Source organism: Lithobates pipiens, unplaced genomic scaffold, assembly GCF_037356315.1.
Source record: "Lithobates pipiens isolate NorthernLeopardFrog02 unplaced genomic scaffold, aLitPip1_a1.2 Scaffold_28, whole genome shotgun sequence".
Lineage (NCBI taxonomy): Eukaryota > Metazoa > Chordata > Amphibia > Anura > Ranidae > Lithobates > Lithobates pipiens.
Genome location: NW_027507789.1, coordinates 177,012,281 through 177,031,508, shown reverse-complemented (window position 1 = coordinate 177,031,508; position 19,228 = coordinate 177,012,281). Strand labels below are relative to the sequence as shown.

Below are 19,228 nucleotides of genomic sequence, written 5' to 3'. Positions count from 1 at the left end.
TGGAGGGTATCTAGGCCGTGCTACCCTCATGGGACTTTCCATTGTTGCTTACAATGCCCCATCTAATCCTAATAATTTTTTTTCAGGGGGTGGGGAGGGTGAAGAAGATTGGTTCTTTTTTTTCTCCTGTGATGGCTCTGGGGGTGGTCCCGGAGGCCCCTCTCCCTGCCTCCCCTTATTGCTGTTTTTCACCATTTCCCCTGCCAAATATCCGAGACTTTCGCTTCCCCTAAGTTTCAGGTGTTATATATAGTTCTGTTCATATGTATTACAATTATTGCTACATAATGGGCTCACGGTCCTCCTTCCTTATGTCATTTTTAGTTTATCCCAATTTATTGCCAATGGAGGAGACACGAGGGCCATCGCTCTATGGGTGCCGTGTTTAAGTTCAAGATTATTTTACTATGTATTATGGTTTTCCATAATTGTTGAGGCCTTCCTGCTGGGGCGGTGCTCATGTACCCCCCATTTGTCTGGCTCACTGGGACTTTTTGGTCCTGGGAACTGGACAAACCTTATCCCTACTTTTAGTAGGGTTGGGTTGTTTGATTGATTTGTCCTCACAGGTGGAGGACTCTGTCCCCTCCACTCTACGGATGACTCTCTTGTCACCCGTCTTTCTCTTCATTCCTCTTCCCTTTCTTCCTTCTATCTGTACTAATTATTCTCTTATCATTATCATTGCAGGAGTAGCCGGGGGGACCTTTCGGAGCAGCGCTTATCCTCATCAGGGTCCTCCTCCATGGAATGTAAGTTGGTTTGGAAATAGAGGATTTTGCAGAGTAAGTGCTTTTGTTTTTGCTGGCGGTCCTCCCTCTCTGCTCAATGGCTGATGCGACCTTACCTCCACTAACTCCACTCAAAATAATTTCCCACAATTCCCAAGGTCTAAACTCTCCCCTTAAACGGCGCAAAGTATTTCAGTATCTACACAAACATGGGGTGGATGTAGCTCTGCTTCAGGAAACACACTTCCCTAAAAGATTTAACCCCTCCTTTATACACTCCAAATTTCCCCTATTTTTTCTGGCCAATGCAGAGGATAAAACTAGGGGAGTGGGCATCTTTATCTCTAATAGATGCAAATTCACACTGAAATCTGAATTCCAGGATGCGGAGGGTAGGTTTTTGTTATTAGTGGGTGAGCTTGATGGTAAACTATACTCCTTTGTATCTTACTATGCCCCCAACAAGGGCCAGTTAGCCTTTTTCCACCGTATGCTCTCCACCTTAACACCGTTACTTGAGGGTACAGTTCTTTTTGGAGGGGACTCCAACATCGCGTTTGACCAGGGTTTGGACACATCACGCCCCTTGGGCAAACGCTTGACCAGACCCACTAATCAAAGCTTACGTATAGCCAAGCTGCTTTTCCAGCAAGGTCTGGTTGATGTCTGGAGAGAGGTTAACCCGTCTTTAAGAGACTTTACACACTATTCTAACCCTCACGGTTCCTTCTCCCGGATAGACCACATTCTTGTTGAATCTGCTTCCATTTCTCTTGCTCAAAGGGCTAGTATTAAGGAAGTGGTCTGGTCGGATCACTCAATGGTTGTCTTGACTCTCTCTCGTCCTGCATGCCACAGACCAAGTAGACGTTGGAGACTCAACGAGTCTATTTTGAGTGATCCCGCTAGAGCTCAGGAAATTGAACAAAGTATCCTACAATACTTTGCTACTAATGACACTCCCGACATAGATGATACCTGTCTGTGGGCAGCCCATAAGGCAGTAATTAGGGGTCATCTTATTCATATTTCTTCCCAAATTAACAAAACCAACAAAACTAATATTGATAATTTAGACAGGGAATACACAAAGCTAGCCAAACAACATAAAAAGAACCCAAGTTCTGTTCCAGTCTCCAAACTGGATGCTGCTAAATTGGCTTTGAACCTGGCCCTGACCACCAAAGCCGAAAAATGGTTGCGCTGGAACAGAGCCAGCTTTTACTATCAGGGCGATAATATTGGTTCTATGCTGGCCAAGAGACTAACACCTAAATTCCGAGCCCCGGCCTTCCCTAAAATTAGAATCCAAGGCGGCTCCATGTCCCAAAACCCCCAGCGCATCATGCACGAATTCCGTGACTTCTACACATCATTATACAGTGGTACCCACAGCCCATCCCCTGCGGACATCAACAAATTCCTTGACACCCTCCCGATCCCCTCATTAGAGGATAGACACAAAGCAAGGTTGGATTCGCCCATCTCAGCAGAGGAGGTGTGTGCAGTGATTAAACATTTGAAAATGCATTCGGCCCCTGGACCGGATGGCTTTTCGATACCATACTATAAAGCGTTCGCCCCCACTCTTGCACCATACATGGCCTGTTTCTTCAACAACCTCCGTAGGGGGGGAAGTCTTGATTCCTCTCTCAATGAGGCTTATATCACGGTCCTCCCTAAACCAAATAAAGATGCTAGTTCAGTCAGTAATTATAGACCGATTTCCCTCATCAACAATGATTTGAAGATTCTGACCAAAATCCTTGTGGACCGTCTGGCTTCCTTCATTAGTTTATACATACACAAAGATCAAGTAGGATTCATTCCGGGACGACAGGGCCCTGATCAAATGCGTAGGGCCATAGACATCGTGTCGCTTCTTAATTCCAATTGGGACGGGAATTCTGCCAGGCAGGGTTGCCTCTTATCTTTAGATCTCCAAAAAGCGTTCGACTCCGTGCACTGGTCATATATTTTTACAACATTACAACGTTGGGGTTTTGGCGATTCCTTCCTCAATGTTTTGCGTGCCCTATACTCGACTCCTACAGCCCAGGTTCGTATGCAGGGATTTTACTCAGAATCTTTCCCCATATCAAGAGGTACCAGACAAGGTTGTCCACTATCCCCGTTTTTGCAATAGCAATCGAATCTTTGGCTATAGCCATTAGGCATAATCCAAATATTCAAGGTATTCACTGTGGTTCTCAACAGCACAAATGTGCCTTATTTGCAGACGACATTCTGATGTTCGTCTCGTCTCCCCTGACCTCGTTGCCCAACATTTGCAGTCTCCTTACGGAATTTGGTTTAGTATCAGGTCTCAGGGTCAATTATCATAAATCTCAGGCTCTCAATGTTAATATCCCTGGCCCACTTATGGATAGGCTCAGGGACAGCTTTAAATTCACCTGGAGTGATACTACGATATCATACCTGGGGATCAAATTAACCTCCAGGATTGATCTCCTCCATCAAGCTAATTACCCACCGTTATTCCACAAACTGGAGGAGGATCTAAACAGGTGGTCTGGGCTGTCCCTGTGCTGGCTAGGTAGAATCAACACCATTAAGATGACGCTGCTCCCTCGTATTCTGTATCATTTCAGAGCTCTTCCCATCCCAGTAGACAGGGTGCGCTTAGAACGTTTTCAAGCTAAAGTTGTTAAATTTGTTTGGGGAAAGGGAGGACATAGATTCTCTAAATCCATTTTGTTCAGATCCAAATCGGAAGGAGGCTTGGGTCTCCCAAATTTACGTCTATACTACCAAGCAGCCCAGCTGGCACAGTTATCAGCTATCTATTCTAGATGGGAGAAGCCTGACTGGATACAGATCGAGAGACAGGCGGTTCCCAGGCACACGCTGGACTTTCTTATGTGGTGCCCCAAAAAAATGAGGCCCCCGATACTGTCCCCAACTCTTTCCCACTCCTTTTCAGTTTGGGATGGTCTAAAAAATAATTGTTGCCTTATTTCCCCGTTAAAACCTTTGTCCCACCTCTTTCATAACCCAGAATTTCCTCCGGGACGGGACATTAAAGCCTTTCAATGGTGGCTGGACAAGGGGATGTATAGAATAGGTCACTTCCTTAGACCTTTGGGCCCTGTTTCTAAAGCCTATTGTATCAGCAAACTTGACATGCCCTCTACTGAACTCTTTCGTTTCACTCAGATTACGAATTTCCTGCACAAAAAATTTAGACATCTTTCTAGTGGTCCCCAAGTGACTCCATATGAAACATGGTGCGGTCAGTCCAGCGAGCAGAGGGGGGGGATTTCAGTTGTTTATAAGGCACTCTCTTCTACACGCTCCAAAACAACTTACATGCTAGCATGGGAAGAGGATCTTAACCAATCCTGGAGCATTGACTTATGGCAAGGGCTTTTTCTCAAATCCTTCAAAGGCATTCTTAACTCGAGTATGATAGAAGCCGGTGTCAAGGTGATAACAAGATGGTACTTGGTTCCTTCGAAATTAGCTAAAATGTTTCCATCCACTTCCCCTCTGTGTTTCCGGGGTTGCAGCCTACGGGGTGACATGATACATACCTGGTGGACTTGCCCTAGAATACGGCAGTTCTGGTACAGGATTTTTACCTGGATCTCCAAAATCTCTACCATACCAGTTCAGATGTCTCCTCTGGTGGCGCTCCTCAATTTCCCTGTAGAGGGAGCCTCCAGGAATACGCAACGCCTCATCACTTTTATTTTACTAGGAGCTAAGCTTACTCTTGCCAAGGCCTGGAAACAAGCCACTATTTCCACTGTATTGGCCAAGAGAAAAGTGTCCTGGATCATGCTCCAAGAAAAGTCGGCAAGCGTACTCCTGGACCGCTCGGACAAATTCAGGGCCATTTGGGAGCCCTGGGCGAGCTTCGTGGGAGTAGCCCTTTCCCCATAATTGCGCTAGGATTTGGACCCTGGATATGATTTTATCCCCCCACGGTCGACTCCTGCTGGTAGTTGTCCTTCATCTTTTTATCTTTATTTTCCTTTTCTTTTCTTTCTTATTCCCTCTTCTCCATTCCCTTTCTTTTCCCCCACTTTTAGCTTTCTTCTATGACGCCTAGAGTGGTACAATCTGCAATAGACGCTTCATTGTGGAGCGAGGTCAAGTCCATTGAACTCAATACCTGCCCTTGCGCTACCATGTTGACCTCAGTTTGTTGTTCTTGGTTTCCGGGAACCTGGGCTCCTTTACACCTAACTAGTTATGTTGGACCCCCAGATGCAATTTGTTTGGGTTTCCTATTTTGGTTTCATTGAATAGATCAATACCTCTGATGTGCATGTTCCTGGTCTTCTCTGATCTGAGTTACGGCGGGGGGTGGGGGGTTCTCGGCCACAGCAAGAGCCCTTATGGGGTGGTGGAGGACTCTACCTTCTTCCTGGACATTTCTTCTTACTAGGATTCTGCACAAATGTATTAGTTAGTTCTGGTCTGTTGGAGGCTATTGACTTTTCCAGATGTTTAAGTTTGTACTCCCTATAACCCTTACTTTATATGGGCTCATGGTTCTTCTCCAATTATATTGATTGCCTGTTCACCCTCTAGGCGATTCAGGACGTTGAATGGTTACACATCTGTATTACCTTTTGCTGTGTTTTAGTATTTTCTACAATGTCTCTGTTACATTTTATTGATGCAAATAAAAATATATTGAAACGAAAAAAAAAAAAAACCTGGCGGTGAACCTAAAAAAATAACTAGCTACCTAGCGACAGTAGCGACACTGATGCAGTGATCAGAAAAATGATCGCTTAGTGACAGTGGCAAAAGGGGGTGAAAGGGTTAACTAGGGGCAATCAGGATGTTAAAACCATTATTGGGTAGTATATCAGGGTACCTAGCGATATAAAAACCAGGCGGTGAACCTAAAAAAATAACTAGCTACCTAGCGACACTAGCGACACTGATGCAGCGATCAGAAAAATTATCGCTTAGTGACACTGGCAAAAGGGGGTGAAAGGGTTAACTCTAGGGGCAATCAGGGGGTTAAATCTTTATTGGGGGGTGATAGGGGGCTACCCTGGACCTAACACTAACTGCCCTGACAGTTTTTACTTTTACAACTGACACTGAATGCATTGATCAGTAAAGAAATGATCAATGCAATCAGTGACACTGTGACTGAGGGGGGGGGAGGGGGGCGGGGGGGATCGGGGGGGGGGGGGGTTTGTGTACCTATGTGTACCTATGTGTCAGTGTAGTGTTTTGGTGCACTTACTTTTAGTCTTCTCCTCGTAGTCCGGTCAAAAAGACCGCCCCGAGGAGAATGACATCACTTCCTCCTTCCTGTGTAAACAATACACAGTGGGAGGAAGTTCGTCATTGGCCAGGAGCGATCGAGAGGGGGTGGCCAGAAACCAACGGCCATCCCCTCATCACGGATCGCTTCCGGAGGGAAACGGACCGCCGTATCCAGCGGGAGGGGGTCCGATCGGACCCCCCACCCGCTGGAAGGCAGGCACGTACATCTACGTGCTTGTGCCTGCCTGTGCCATTCTGATGACGTATAATGGCAATACGGCGGTCCTTAAGTGGTTAAGGAGAGAAATCTCTAGGTTTGAAACTAAGTGTATCTATTAGCTGAGATCTTATAAGCCCCACTGCCTAAATATAGAGTGGGATATAAACGTCTTTATAAATCACAGCACTTCCTTTTTTTTTTGTATCAGGGATTCATTTCTTTATTTCAATATTGTTTTTGTAAATATAGGAATTTAGGTATTTTTTGTAAGTTTTTGTAATTTTTGTAAAGATATGTTTTTATCAGTGTTATCTTTCTTTTGTGGTATTAATTTTGTTAAGAAATATATTTTCATTGTTATTGTAATACATTTTTTGAAACACCAGATGGCGTTTACTATTTTTTAGTTGGCGACTTTCCTTGTATAGTCGTTTTGATTTATAAATATATATATATATATATATATACACAGTATCTCACAAAAGTGAGTACACCCCTCACATGTAAATATTTTATTATATCTTTTCATGTGACAACACTGAAGAAATTACACTTTGCTACAATGTAAGTGTACAGCTTGTATAACAGTGTACATTTGCTGTCCCCTCAAAATAACACAGCCATTAATGTTCAAACCACTGGCAATAAAAGTGAGTACACCCCTAAGTGAAAATGTCCAAATTGGGCCCAATTAGCCATTTCCCTCCCTGGTGTCATGTGACTCATTAGTGTTATAAGGTCTCAGGTGTGAATGGTGAACAGGTATGTTAAATTTGTTTTTCGCTCTCACTCTCTCATACTGGTCACTGGAAGTTCAACATGGCACCTCATGGCAAAGAATAAATAAAAAAGAGTCCTGCGCAAATAATACCACAAAAAATGAATAATGTATATAAATGTGAAAAAAACAAAAGTCAATGAAAATATTTCAAAATAAACACACCAATAGTGTAAGTGTGTAGTGAAAAAACACTGGAGAAAGAACAGGACCAAATGTTCCAAAAAATCAGGCTCCCAGAACTCTCACCTCAGAGATGGAATAATAAGGCAAAAGAAAATAATTCCAATGGACTTCTCCTTCACTTCTCTGTGCACAATCATCAAATGGTATAAACTTCTACCACTAGAGGGCCGATTCAACCTCTTATGAGTAATACTGCAGCATATGTATCCTCGTGGTGTGAAACTTAAAGAAAACACAGAGGGGAAGGGGGAAGGGAGAGAGAAAGGGGACTCCAATAGTGTAGTGGTTTCCAAAACTGAATATGATCCCCATGAAGAAGTCACGTGGTGACGTAACGCATAGGGAGTGGCCGTAGGAATACCGGAACAAGCGTAAGACTGGCTGTATACGCCAGATCTCTTTCTGTTTGATACTTTCTTTTTAAATGTGAGAGTCCATTGCTTTCTCTTAAATAAATTTATTCAGTTTTGGAAACCACTACACTATTGGAGTCCCCTTTCTCTCTCCCTTCCCCCTTTCCCTCTGTGTTTTCTTTAAGTTTCACACCACGAGGATACATATGCTGCAGTATTACTCATAAGAGGTTGAATCGGCCCTCTAGTGGTAGAAGTTTATACCATTTGATGATTGTGCACAGAGAAGTGAAGGAGAAGTCCATTGGAATTATTTTCTTTTGCCTTATTATTCCATCTCTGAGGTGAGAGTTCTGGGAGCCTGATTTTTTGGAACATTTGGTCCTGTTCTTTCTCCAGTGTTTTTTCACTACACACTTACACTATCGGTGTGTTTATTTTGAAATATTTTCATTGACTTTTGTTTTTTTCACATTTATATACATTATTCATTTTTTGTGGTATTATTTGCGCAGGACTCTTTTTTATTTATTCTAGTGATAGTTTGTGTTTACTATTTTGTCCCGCTGCATTTTTTGTTTTATTTAGCAGCACTTGCACCTTTGTTATTCCACAGATTGTTACATTATACTTTGTTATATATTCTATTTTGATGCACGTAGATCCATTTCACGTTTAGCACATAGTGGCGCGAGGGTCCATTTTACACACCTCATGGCAAAGAACTCTTTGTGGATCTTAAAAAAAATTATTATTGCTCTACATAGAGATGGCCTAGGCTATAAGAAGATTGCCAAGATCCTGAAACTGAGCTGCAGCACAGTGGCCAAGACCATACAGCGGTTTAACAGGACAGGTTCCACTCAGATCAAAGAAGTTGAGTGCACGTGCTCAGCATCATATCCAAAGGTTGTCTTTGGGAAATAGACGTATGAGTGCTGCCAGCATTGCTGCAGAGGTTGAAGGGGTGCGGGGGTCAGCCTGTCAGTACTCAGACCATACGCCGCACACTGCTGAAAACAAGCAGGCAAAGGACTTGGATTACTGAACCATGTCCTGTGGTCTGATGAGACCAAGATAAACTTATTTGGTTCAGATGGTGTCCAGCATGTGTGGTGGCAACCAGGTGAGGAGTACAAAGACAAATGTGTCTTGCCTACAGTCAAGCATGGTGGTGGGAGTGTCATGGTCTGGGGCTGCATGAGTGCTGCCGACACTGGGGAGCTACAGTTCATTGAGGGAACCATGAATGCCAACATGTACTGTGACATACTGAAGCAGAGCATGATCCCCTACCTTTGGAGACTGGGCCGCAGGGCAGTATTCCAACATGATAACAACCCCAAAAATACTTCCAAGATGACCACTACTTGCTAAATAAAGCTGATGGACTAGCAAAGCATGTCTCCAGACCTAAACCCTATTAAGCACCTGTGGAGCATCCTCAAATGGAAGGTGGAGGAGTGCAAGGTCTCTAACATCCACCATCTTTGTGATGTCGTCATGGAAGATTAGCAGAGGACTCCAGTGGCAACCTGTGAAGCTCTGGTGAACTCCATGCCCAAGAGGGTTAAGCCAGTGTTGGAAAATAATGGTGGCCACACAAAATATTGACACTTAGGGCCCAATTTAGACATTTTCACTTAGGGGTGTACTCACTTTTGTTGCCAGCGGTTTAGACATTAACCACTTCAGCCCCTTAAGATTTGACTGCTCAATGACCAGGCCATTTTTTGCAATACAGAACTGCGTCGCTTTAAGTGACAATTGCGTGGTTGTGTGACGCTGTACCCAAACAGAATTGATATCCTTTTTTTCCCACAAATAGTGTTTTCTTTTGGTGGTATTTGATCACCTCTGCGGTTTTTATTTTTTGCGTTATAAAAAAAATAAACAGTTTTAGAAAAAACTATATTTTTTACTTTTTGCTATAATAAATATCCCCCCCCAAAAAAAAAAAAAAAAATTTTTTCCTCAATTTAGGCTGAAACGTATTCTTCTACATATTTTTGGTAAAAAAATCGCAATAAGTGTATATTTATTGGGTTGCACAAAAGCGTCTACAAAATATGGGATTTATTTATGACATTTTTATTATTACTTTTTTTTTACTAGTAATTGCGGCAATCTGTGATTTTTATCGGGACTGCGACATTGCGGCTGACAGGTTGGACACTTTTGAAAATTTTTTGGGACCATTGACATTTATACAGCTATCAGCGCTAAAAAAAAACACTGATTAATGTATACATGTCATTGGCAGGAAAGGGGTTAACACTAGGGGGCGATCAAGGGGTTAAATGTGTTACTTATGGAGTGTTTCTAACTGTGGGGGGATCTGACTGCCTGAGATAGGAGACCGATTGTTGTTCCTAAGCATAGGAACAACTGATCAGTCTCTTCACCCCTGACATAACAGAGATCTGTCTATTTACATCGAAAGACCTCCATTCTGTCTCTCATAGGAGAGATCGCGGGTGCCCGGCAGACATCACGACCTCCAGGCACATGCATCGGCTCTGTCGTCACGGCCCCTAGTGCCCTTAAACCACCCCATGTACAGCTACAATGGCTCACCCAGGGGAGCCAACCTGCGGCAGTATAACTGCGGCGGCTGGTCGAGATCCAGTTAATGATATAGTTTATCCTAAAAATGACATAGAGGGTATATTTGTTAGGTTGAAAAATCTACTACAGAGATGCACATCAATTGGAATGTAGCTTTTTTAGAGAGGTATTTGACAGATAAAATGATTCCCAGAAATTTAAGATGGGAGCGGGCACCTTATAATGATGATATGGATGTTGCTGAATCATGATTTCAATTTGTCAACAAAGCTGGTTTATCCTTACTAAATGTTATAAACCGAGTCCTAATGGCGGTAGTTCTAGTATAGATACACGTCCCCCAAGTGTGGCTAATACTAAACACCCTACTGGTGTCCTTAATATCCCCACATCCCAATGGGCAAAATTCTTCTAGCTCTAACACTGTTAATTATGTTTTCCAATGGGGAAACAAAAGAGTACAGTGGTGTGAAAAAGTGTTTGCCCCCTTCCTCATTTCCTGTTCCTTTGCATGTTTGTCACACTTAAGTGTTTCGGAACATCAAACCAATTTAAACAATAGTCAAGGACAACACAAGTAAACACAAAATGCAATTTGTAAATGAAGGCGTTTATTATTAAAGGTGAAAAAAAATTCAAACCATCATGGCCCTGTGTGAAAAAGTGATTGCCCCCTAAACCTAATAACTGGTTGGGCCACCCTTAGCAGCAACAACTGCAACCAAGCGTTTGCGATAACGTGCAATGAGGCTTTTACAGCGTCCTGGAGGAATTTTGGCCCACTCATCTTTGCAGAATTGTCCTAATTCAGTTACATTAGAGGGTTTTCGAGCATGAACAGCCTTTTTAAGGTCATACCACAACATCTCAATAGGATTTAGGTCAGGACTTTGGCTAGGCCACTCCAAAGTCTTCATTTTGTTTTTCTTCAGCCATTCGGTGGTGGACTTGCTGGTGTGTTTAGGATCATTGTCCTGCTGCAGAACCCAAGTTCGTTTCAGCTTGAGTACACGAACAGATGGTCGGACATTCTCCTTCAGGATCTCTTGGTAGACAGCAGAATTCATAGTTCCTTTTATCACGGCAAGTCTTCCAGGTCCCGATGCAGCAAAACAGCCCCAGACCATCACACTACCACCACCATATTTTACTGTTGGTATAATGTTCTTTTTATGAAATGCAGTGTTCCTTCTACGCCAGATATACTTGGACACACACCTTCCAAAGAGTTCCACTTTTGTCTCATCGGTCCACAGAATGTTGTCCCAAAAGTCTTGGGGATAATCAAGATGTGTTGTGGAGAAATTGAGACGAGCTTTGATGTTCTTTTTGCTCAGCAGTGGTTTTCTCCTTGGAACTCTGCCATGCAGGCCATTTTTGCCCAGTCTTTTCCTGATGGTGGAGGCATGAACGCTGACCTTAACTGAGGCAAGTGAGGCCTGCAGTTCCTTGGACGTTGTTGTGGGGTCTTTTGTGACCTCTTGGATGAGTCGTTGCTGCGCTCTTGGGGTAATTTTGGGCGGCCGGCCACTCCTGGGAAGGTTCACCACTGTTCCATGTCTTCGCCATTTGTGGATAATGGCTCTCACTGTGGTTCGCTGGATTCCCAAAGCTTTGGAAATGGCTTTATAACCCTTTCCAGACTGATAGATCTCAATTACTTTCTTTCTCAATTGTTCCTGAATTTCTTTGGGTCTCGGCATGATGTGTAGCTTTTAAGGATCTTCTGGTGGACCTTACTGTGTCAAGCAGCTCCTATTTAAGTGATGCCTTGATTGTGAACAGGTGTGGCAATAATCAGGCCTGGGTGTGGCTAGAGAAATTGAACTCAGGTGTGGACAACCACAGTTATAGTATGTTTTAACAAGGGGGGCAATCACTTTTTCACACAGGGCCATGATGGTTTGGATTTTTTTTGACCTTTAATAATAAACACCTTCATTTACAAATTGCATTTTGTGTTTACTTGTGTTGTCCTTGACTATTGTTTAAATTGGTTTGATGTTCCAAAACACTTAAGTGTGACAAACATGCAAAGGAACAGGAAATGAGGAAGGGGCAAACACTTTTTCACACCACTGTAGTTCCAAGATGTGGAGGGAGGGGAGGTAGTCACCCCCCCTTGTGGAAACCTATGAACACCTATCACAGGTTCGAACCACTCGGAAAACATAAGAGAGACTATTACGATGATAGGTATATCACGCAGCATCCTTATTCTCCTCCCAGAGACAACAGGAAGAATCATTATAGGGAACCAGGTTATTATTCTCCCAAGACTCCTAATTAGGATGCTAGGAATGTAAGTTTGGGAGAAAGTTATTACTCTGAACAAAATCACAGCCAATCACAACCACATTTTTTTTTGCCCAAGGAGGGAAACAAATTATAAAGAGGAATCAAACAAAATGAGGTATCAAAGGGGGGAGGAGAATTAGATAAAAAAAGGTGAGCGTAACAGATAGGGGGTTGTTTAATTTGAGTAAGGCCTCATGCACACGAGACGCAGTTAAACGCGCGTTCAGATGCAGTTGGACAGTTTTTTCAACTGCACCTGAACTCATTCAATGTTATCCTATGTGTCCATGCACACAGTCTCGTTTTTTTGCGTTTATATGCAGTTGCGTTTAATCTCGTTTTTCCAGAAGCAAAAAAATGCGTTCAGAGACAAAAATTTCTGCGTTTCAGACGCAAAACGGGGCTAAACGCGGCTAAACGCGGCTGAACGCGGCAACCGCGTTTAGCCGCGTTTGCGTTTATATGCGTTTTTAAAGGAACCCAATTTTTGGTACCTGAAAATTCTGAAATATGATTTAAACTCATAGAAAACAATAAAAAATGTTAGGAAAAAGTTGTAATTACTTTATATAATTCATAGAGTGTATTTACTTTGTGACACAATCCCATAATATCTCTAGTGTTTCCATTAGCTTGTACAATGAGGAATTCCTTCACTTCTTTGCCCCAAATACTCATCCAATTTCTAATCTAATCAGTGGCTCCACCTAGTCTGGCCAAGCCATAGCATTGTCATAGAAAAACTTAATGTCTAGTCAGCCCCCCTCCCCCACCATGTTTCCATGTAGAACACACATCCTTCATGAAACTGAAACTTTTTTCCACAAGCCACCCCCCTTCCCCCAAGCTAGGCTTGTCCACACCTTGGATTGCCATCTTTGAAGACACATCTCCTACACCTTGGATTGCCAGCTTTGAAGAAACATCTCCTAAAAAATGACTTCTGATGTGAGCCAAAACAACTTGATTGAAGTAATTCAAAATTATGTACAATTATGGGACAAATCCCATGAATTGTACCCTGACCGGATTGCCAAACAGAGGACATGGGAAAATTTGGCCAAAGACTTGACCCCAAACTGGGAAGACCTCTCCAGATCCCAGCAAGAAACTCGAGGTAAGTTCAATCTATATTTGGTCAAAATTTTGGGGTATGTTAATTTGTATTTTCAGTTTTTAAGTTGATTTTTAATCATTGCACAGTGGCATCATTTCAAAAAAGATGGAGATCTTTGGCCGACAGAGTAAAGAGAGATCTAAAAAAAGAAAAAGAATCAAACCGCAGTGGAGCCCAATCCACCTACAAAACCCACCCCTTGACTGTTCAATTGTCTTTTTTGAGGGACAGTTTAATTTCAAGAGCGTAAGTAAACTTAAATTTATTTATCAATTTATATTATTTTGTAACATTAATTTTTTTTTAAAAAGTAAAATTTTAAAAATTTTAACTTGAGATCTAAATTCTTAATTTTTTTATTTTAATATATGTTATTTCTATTTTTAATTTTTCTATTATAATTTTTTCGGTATATTTTTTGTACAATTTTCTCTATTTTTTGTGTTTAAAATAGATTCTAATACATTTTAAATTTTTTTATTTTTTGAAGATAAATTTTAGACTGGATAATATAATATCCGTTAATATATTAAATTTAATTGTCAGATAATTGTGTTTAGTATGCATGTATGTATGTATTTATGTATGCATCTCAAACCACTGTCCCTCTCCATCACCCCCTCCTCTTCTCATATTCTATCTCACTCAGCCTGTCTCACTCCCTCCTCCATCTTTATTTCATTCAGTGCCTCTCCACCCCCCTCTCTCCCTCTGCTATTCTACTCCCTCTCCCCCCCTCTCACTCCCTCCTCCCTTAGTTCAGTCACTGCCTTTCCACCTCTCTCTCTCTCTCCCTCTGATCTTCTCACTCACTCACTCTAGTCCCCTCACCCTCCCCCTTCTTTCTTCATACACCTCTCCTCCTGGTCCTCCTTTCTCTCCATCTCCCATCCATTAACCTTTAAGTTATGTTAGGGGTCAGTGCTTAAGGGTGACAGTAAGGAAAGGGCATTGGTTATAGCTAAGGTCAAGGTTAAAGGGTTAGGGATTATGATTCGGTCCGGTGGTTATGGAGTATGGGTAGTGCTGAGGGTTATCAAATAGGGATTAGTGTTAGCAGGTAGGATTTTAGTTACCAAATAGGGGTTACTGTTACCAAATCGGGGTTAGGGTTAGCAATTGTGGTTTAGGGTTAGGGTTATCAATTTCGGTTTAGGGTTAGCAATTAGGGTTAGGGATAGTGTCAGCAATTAGGGTTTATGGTTACCAAATCGGGGTTAGGGTTATCAATTGGGGTTTAGGGTTAGGGTTAGCAATTGTGGTTTAGAGTTAGGGTTATCATTTTCGGTTTAGGGTTAGCAATTAGGGTTAGGGATAGTGTCAGCAATTAGGGTTTATGGTTACCAAATCGGGGTTAGGGTTAGCAATTGGGGTTTAGGGTTAGGGTTATCAATTTCGGTTTAGGGTTAGCAATTAGGGTTAGGGTTAGTGTCAGCAATTAGGGTTTATGGTTACCAAATCGGGGTTAGGGTTAGCAATTGGGGTTTAGGGTTAGGGTTATCAATTTCGGTTTAGGGTTAGCAATTAGGGTTAGGGTTAGTGTCAGCAATTAGGGTTTATGGTTACCAAATCGGGGTTAGGGTTAGCAATTGGGGTTTAGGGTTGGGGTTATCAATTTCGGTTTAGGGTTAGCAATTAGGGTTAGGGTTAGTGTCAGCAATTAGGGTTTATGGTTACCAAATCGGGGTTAGGGTTATCAATTGGGGTTTAGGGTTAGGGTTAGCAATTGTGGTTTAGGGTTAGGGTTATCAATTTCGGTTTAGGGTTAGCAATTAGGGTTAGGGATAGTGTCAGCAATTAGGGTTTATGGTTACCAAATCGGGGTTAGGGTTATCAATTGGGGTTTAGGGTTAGGGTTATCAATTTAGGTTTAGGGTTATTAATTAGGGTTAGGGTTAGTGTCAGCAATTAGGGTTTATGGTTACCAAATCGGGGTTAGGTTTAGCAATTCGGGTTTAGGGTTAGCAATTGTGGTTTAGGGTTAGGGTTATCAATTTCGGTTTAGGGTTAGCAATTAGGGTTAGGGTTAGTGTCAGCAATTAGGGTTTATGGTTACCAAATCGGGGTTAGGGTTAGCAATTGGGGTTTAGGGTTGGGGTTATCAATTTCGGTTTAGGGTTAGCAATTAGGGTTAGGGTTAGTGTCAGCAATTAGGGTTTATGGTTACCAAATCGGGGTTAGGGTTAGCAATTGGGGTTTAGGGTTGGGGTTATCAATTTCGGTTTAGGGTTAGCAATTAGGGTTAGGGTTAGTGTCAGCAATTAGGGTTTATGGTTACCAAATCGGGGTTAGGGTTATCAATTGGGGTTTAGGGTTAGGGTTAGCAATTGTGGTTTAGGGTTAGGGTTATCAATTTCGGTTTAGGGTTAGCAATTAGGGTTAGGGATAGTGTCAGCAATTAGGGTTTATGGTTACCAAATCGGGGTTAGGGTTATCAATTGGGGTTTAGGGTTAGGGTTATCAATTTAGGTTTAGGGTTATTAATTAGGGTTAGGGTTAGTGTCAGCAATTAGGGTTTATGGTTACCAAATCGGGGTTAGGTTTAGCAATTGGGGTTTAGGGTTATCAATTGTGGTTTAGGGTTAGGGTTATCAATTTCGGTTTAGGGTTAGCAATTAGGGTTAGGGTTAGTGTCAGCAATTAGGGTTTATGGTTACCAAATCGGGGTTAGGGTTAGCAATTCGGGTTTAGGGTTGGGGTTATCAATTTCGGTTTAGGGTTAGCAATTAGGGTTAGGGTTAGTGTCAGCAATTAGGGTTTATGGTTACCAAATCGGGGTTAGGGTTAGCAATTGGGGTTTAGGGTTGGGGTTATCAATTTCGGTTTAGGGTTAGCAATTAGGGTTAGGGTTAGTGTCAGCAATTAGGGTTTATGGTTACCAAATCGGGGTTAGGGTTAGCAATTGGGGTTTAGGGTTAGGGTTATCAATTTCGGTTTAGGGTTAGCAATTAGGGTTAGGGTTAGTGTCAGCAATTAGGGTTTATGGTTACCAAATCGGGGTTAGGGTTAGCAATTGGGGTTTAGGGTTGGGGTTATCAATTTCGGTTTAGGGTTAGCAATTAGGGTTAGGGTTAGTGTCAGCAATTAGGGTTTATGGTTACCAAATCGGGGTTAGGTTTAGCAATTGGGGTTTAGGGTTAGGGTTATCAATTTCGGTTTAGGGTTAGCAATTAGGGTTAGGGTTAGTGTCAGCAATTAGGGTTTATGGTTACAAACTTGGGGTTAGGGTTAGCAATTAGGGATAGTTTTTGGTTTAATTTCGGGCTTAGGGTTTAGGGTTTGTATTGAGTAGTTGGGTTAGTGTTATGTCTACGTTTTTTTTTTTAGGTTGGTGGGTGGGGGTTTGGTGTTAGGGGTTAGGCTTAGGGTTGTGAAAAATAAAATAATAAAATTTTAAAATGTGCACATGTCTAACTGTACTTAAACCTTATTATTTAAAGGACAACATCCAACATTTCAGAGGATGAAGGCAGTGTCCATCAGGATACAGTAAATGAGATGGAGGATGTGCCAAGTGCATCACAAGCGAGTTTATCTTTGGCTACAGTTCCAATTTCACGCGACCGTGAAACACCGGTTGCTTCTATACAGGTATAACACAACCTATGGTCTCTGATTTTTTATAGAAAAAGAATGTATCATCATTACTTTTGGTCATATAAGTGCAAGATGTATATGTCAATAACTGTATGTATTTTATTTTATTCAAGGGTGATCGCAGTCGATCTCCTGCAAGAAGCAGGCCAAGGGGGCGTCGGTCGCGTGACGTAGACCAGGAACCGACCAGGGTGGAAACCAACATTATTAATTTAGTAGAAGAGCTACGCCAGGAACGACATCGGAGCGATGTCTTCCTGGACCTAAATAATGGGCGCAGTATTTTTTGCCGTAGCCTATATGTAATTCTTGAACAATTGTCTGAAGACCGCGAGCGTCAATGCCGTGAAAACATTTATTGTTATATCGTGGCATGTCTAAATGCAGAAAGACAGTCGCGGCCCCCACCGCCACTGAACATTGTCCAAGGGGGGATGCAGAATACTCCTTTCATGGATATTCCAATCCAACGAGGTTCATCATATAGCCAGGGAGTTACAGGTAACGTCCTACACACACAGAGACCGCCAGCACAATATGCAATGTCGTCAACAATTGGCACACCATTTATGCCACAGACAATGTCCCAGCTCCCACCCCTTCAGCCACGGATGGGTAATCCTTCCCCCGTTGACGAAAGTTCACAGGATAACTACGGGACATATCATAACTTATAATTTAATTATTACAATTTGTTTTTTTTTCCTTTATTGATCATATTATTAGTTAGCACTTTTCACACCCTTTTGCACTAAATTTTTTTGATATTTGCACTGTTTGAAAAAATGTTTGATTTTGAATAAATATTATACTGTTTGCACTTTTTGATTATAATGTATTTTATATTTTGTTTCAATTTTAGATTTTAAATTTTCTTTTAATAAAGAAATAATATTTGAAAATTATGAATTGGTGTCCATAAATATTAGATGTGTGGATAAGTTGAAATGTAATGAAATCTTTTATTTATATACATTTATATATATTTTTGGTGGCTCTATATTTAGAGAAGTGTTACATTATCACATCCTTTGTTTAATCTAAGACATTATAATCCCATAAGGTTTTACGAGATTACAGTATTCATGCCCATTCTCCATAATTTAAAGTGTTTATCGATGGTTATAATACAGTAACCTAGAAATTATATTAAAAAATAATTAGCAAGTGAAACAAAGTAACATGCTTAAATTAAAAAATGTAAATATAATTAAAAATTGGGACAAAGAAAAAATCCTTTATTGAAACTGAATGAACCACAGTAGCATTTTTCAAAAATGTCAATAACTTTGAGCTAGCAATCAGACTAAATATGGGTATCCTGCCAGGGCACGCTACCAACAGGTGAAACAAAGTATTCTGCAAAATTGTTTCGAATGGTCATTGCTCTGGCTGTTGGGCGTAGGTCCATGTATTGAATGTTCTGATTGGTGTTGGGAGGGGCAGGATCTGTGGATATTCTATCATTTTCAATTACAAAGTTATGGAGAACACAGCATGCAAGTACTACTTGGATAGCGTTTTCAACATCTAACTGCATTGTACTTAGTAGTACCCGCCATTTTCCTGCACTTATCCCAAATGCACATTCCACAACGCGTCTTGCACGACTTAGTCTGTAATTGAATATTTTTTCTTGATAACTATGTCCTTGTCCACTGTATGGTCTCATTATATTTTCTGAAAGCCCGAATGCCTCATCAGCCACAATGACAGCAGGTAGTATGGGCTCTGTAGTGTTGGGAAGAGGCCTCCAACCCGGAATTCCAAAGCAACCTTCATGTATTCGACGGCCCATGGACGATTCTCTAAAAATACGAGAATCCCCTTGACTGCCGTATGCTCCAACATCAACACATATAAATTTAGATTTGGCGTCAGCTAGTGCAAGCAACACAATTGAAAAATATTTCTTATAATTAAAGTACATAGAGCCCGACTTTGGTGGCTTTTTGACGCGTACATGTTTGCCGTCCAGTGCTCCAATACAATTTGGGAAGTTAGTTTTTTCCCAAAATTCGTTAATTATGTTCTGCCACATACACTGTGTTGGAACTGGCATTACCTCTCTGTGTAGCACCTCCCAAAGTATAGTGCTGGTTTCTCGTACGACTTTGGAAATAG

The 19,228-nt window shown here is 41.7% G+C and overlaps 2 protein-coding genes across 2 annotated transcripts in view; one reads left to right on the top strand and one right to left on the bottom strand.

Moving 5' to 3' along the window:
• The window catches only part of LOC143935847 (lysozyme C-like), a 108,919-nt gene that overhangs the window by 34,370 nt on the left and 55,321 nt on the right, over positions 1 to 19,228 (bottom strand). The gene's annotated exons all lie outside the window — the stretch shown is intronic.
• LOC143935846 (uncharacterized) lies at positions 12,584 to 17,872 on the top strand. The gene is made up of 4 exons (XM_077459969.1): positions 12,584 to 13,507; positions 13,594 to 13,753; positions 16,948 to 17,098; positions 17,218 to 17,872. The coding sequence occupies exons 1-4, from the start codon at positions 13,327 to 13,329 to the stop codon at positions 17,779 to 17,781; spliced, it is 1,056 nt and encodes a 351-aa protein (XP_077316095.1). The 5' UTR covers positions 12,584 to 13,326; the 3' UTR covers positions 17,782 to 17,872.

Excerpts from the sequence above, each read along its gene's own strand:
- LOC143935846 (XM_077459969.1), top strand. The coding sequence starts at position 13,327 with ATGACTTCTGATGTGAGCCAAAACAACTTGATTGAAGTAATTCAAAAT. Across the intron at positions 13,508-13,593 it reads ATCCCAGCAAGAAACTCGAG|TGGCATCATTTCAAAAAAGA; the intron begins GTAAGTTCAATC and ends ATCATTGCACAG. Across the intron at positions 13,754-16,947 it reads GACAGTTTAATTTCAAGAGC|GACAACATCCAACATTTCAG; the intron begins GTAAGTAAACTT and ends TATTATTTAAAG.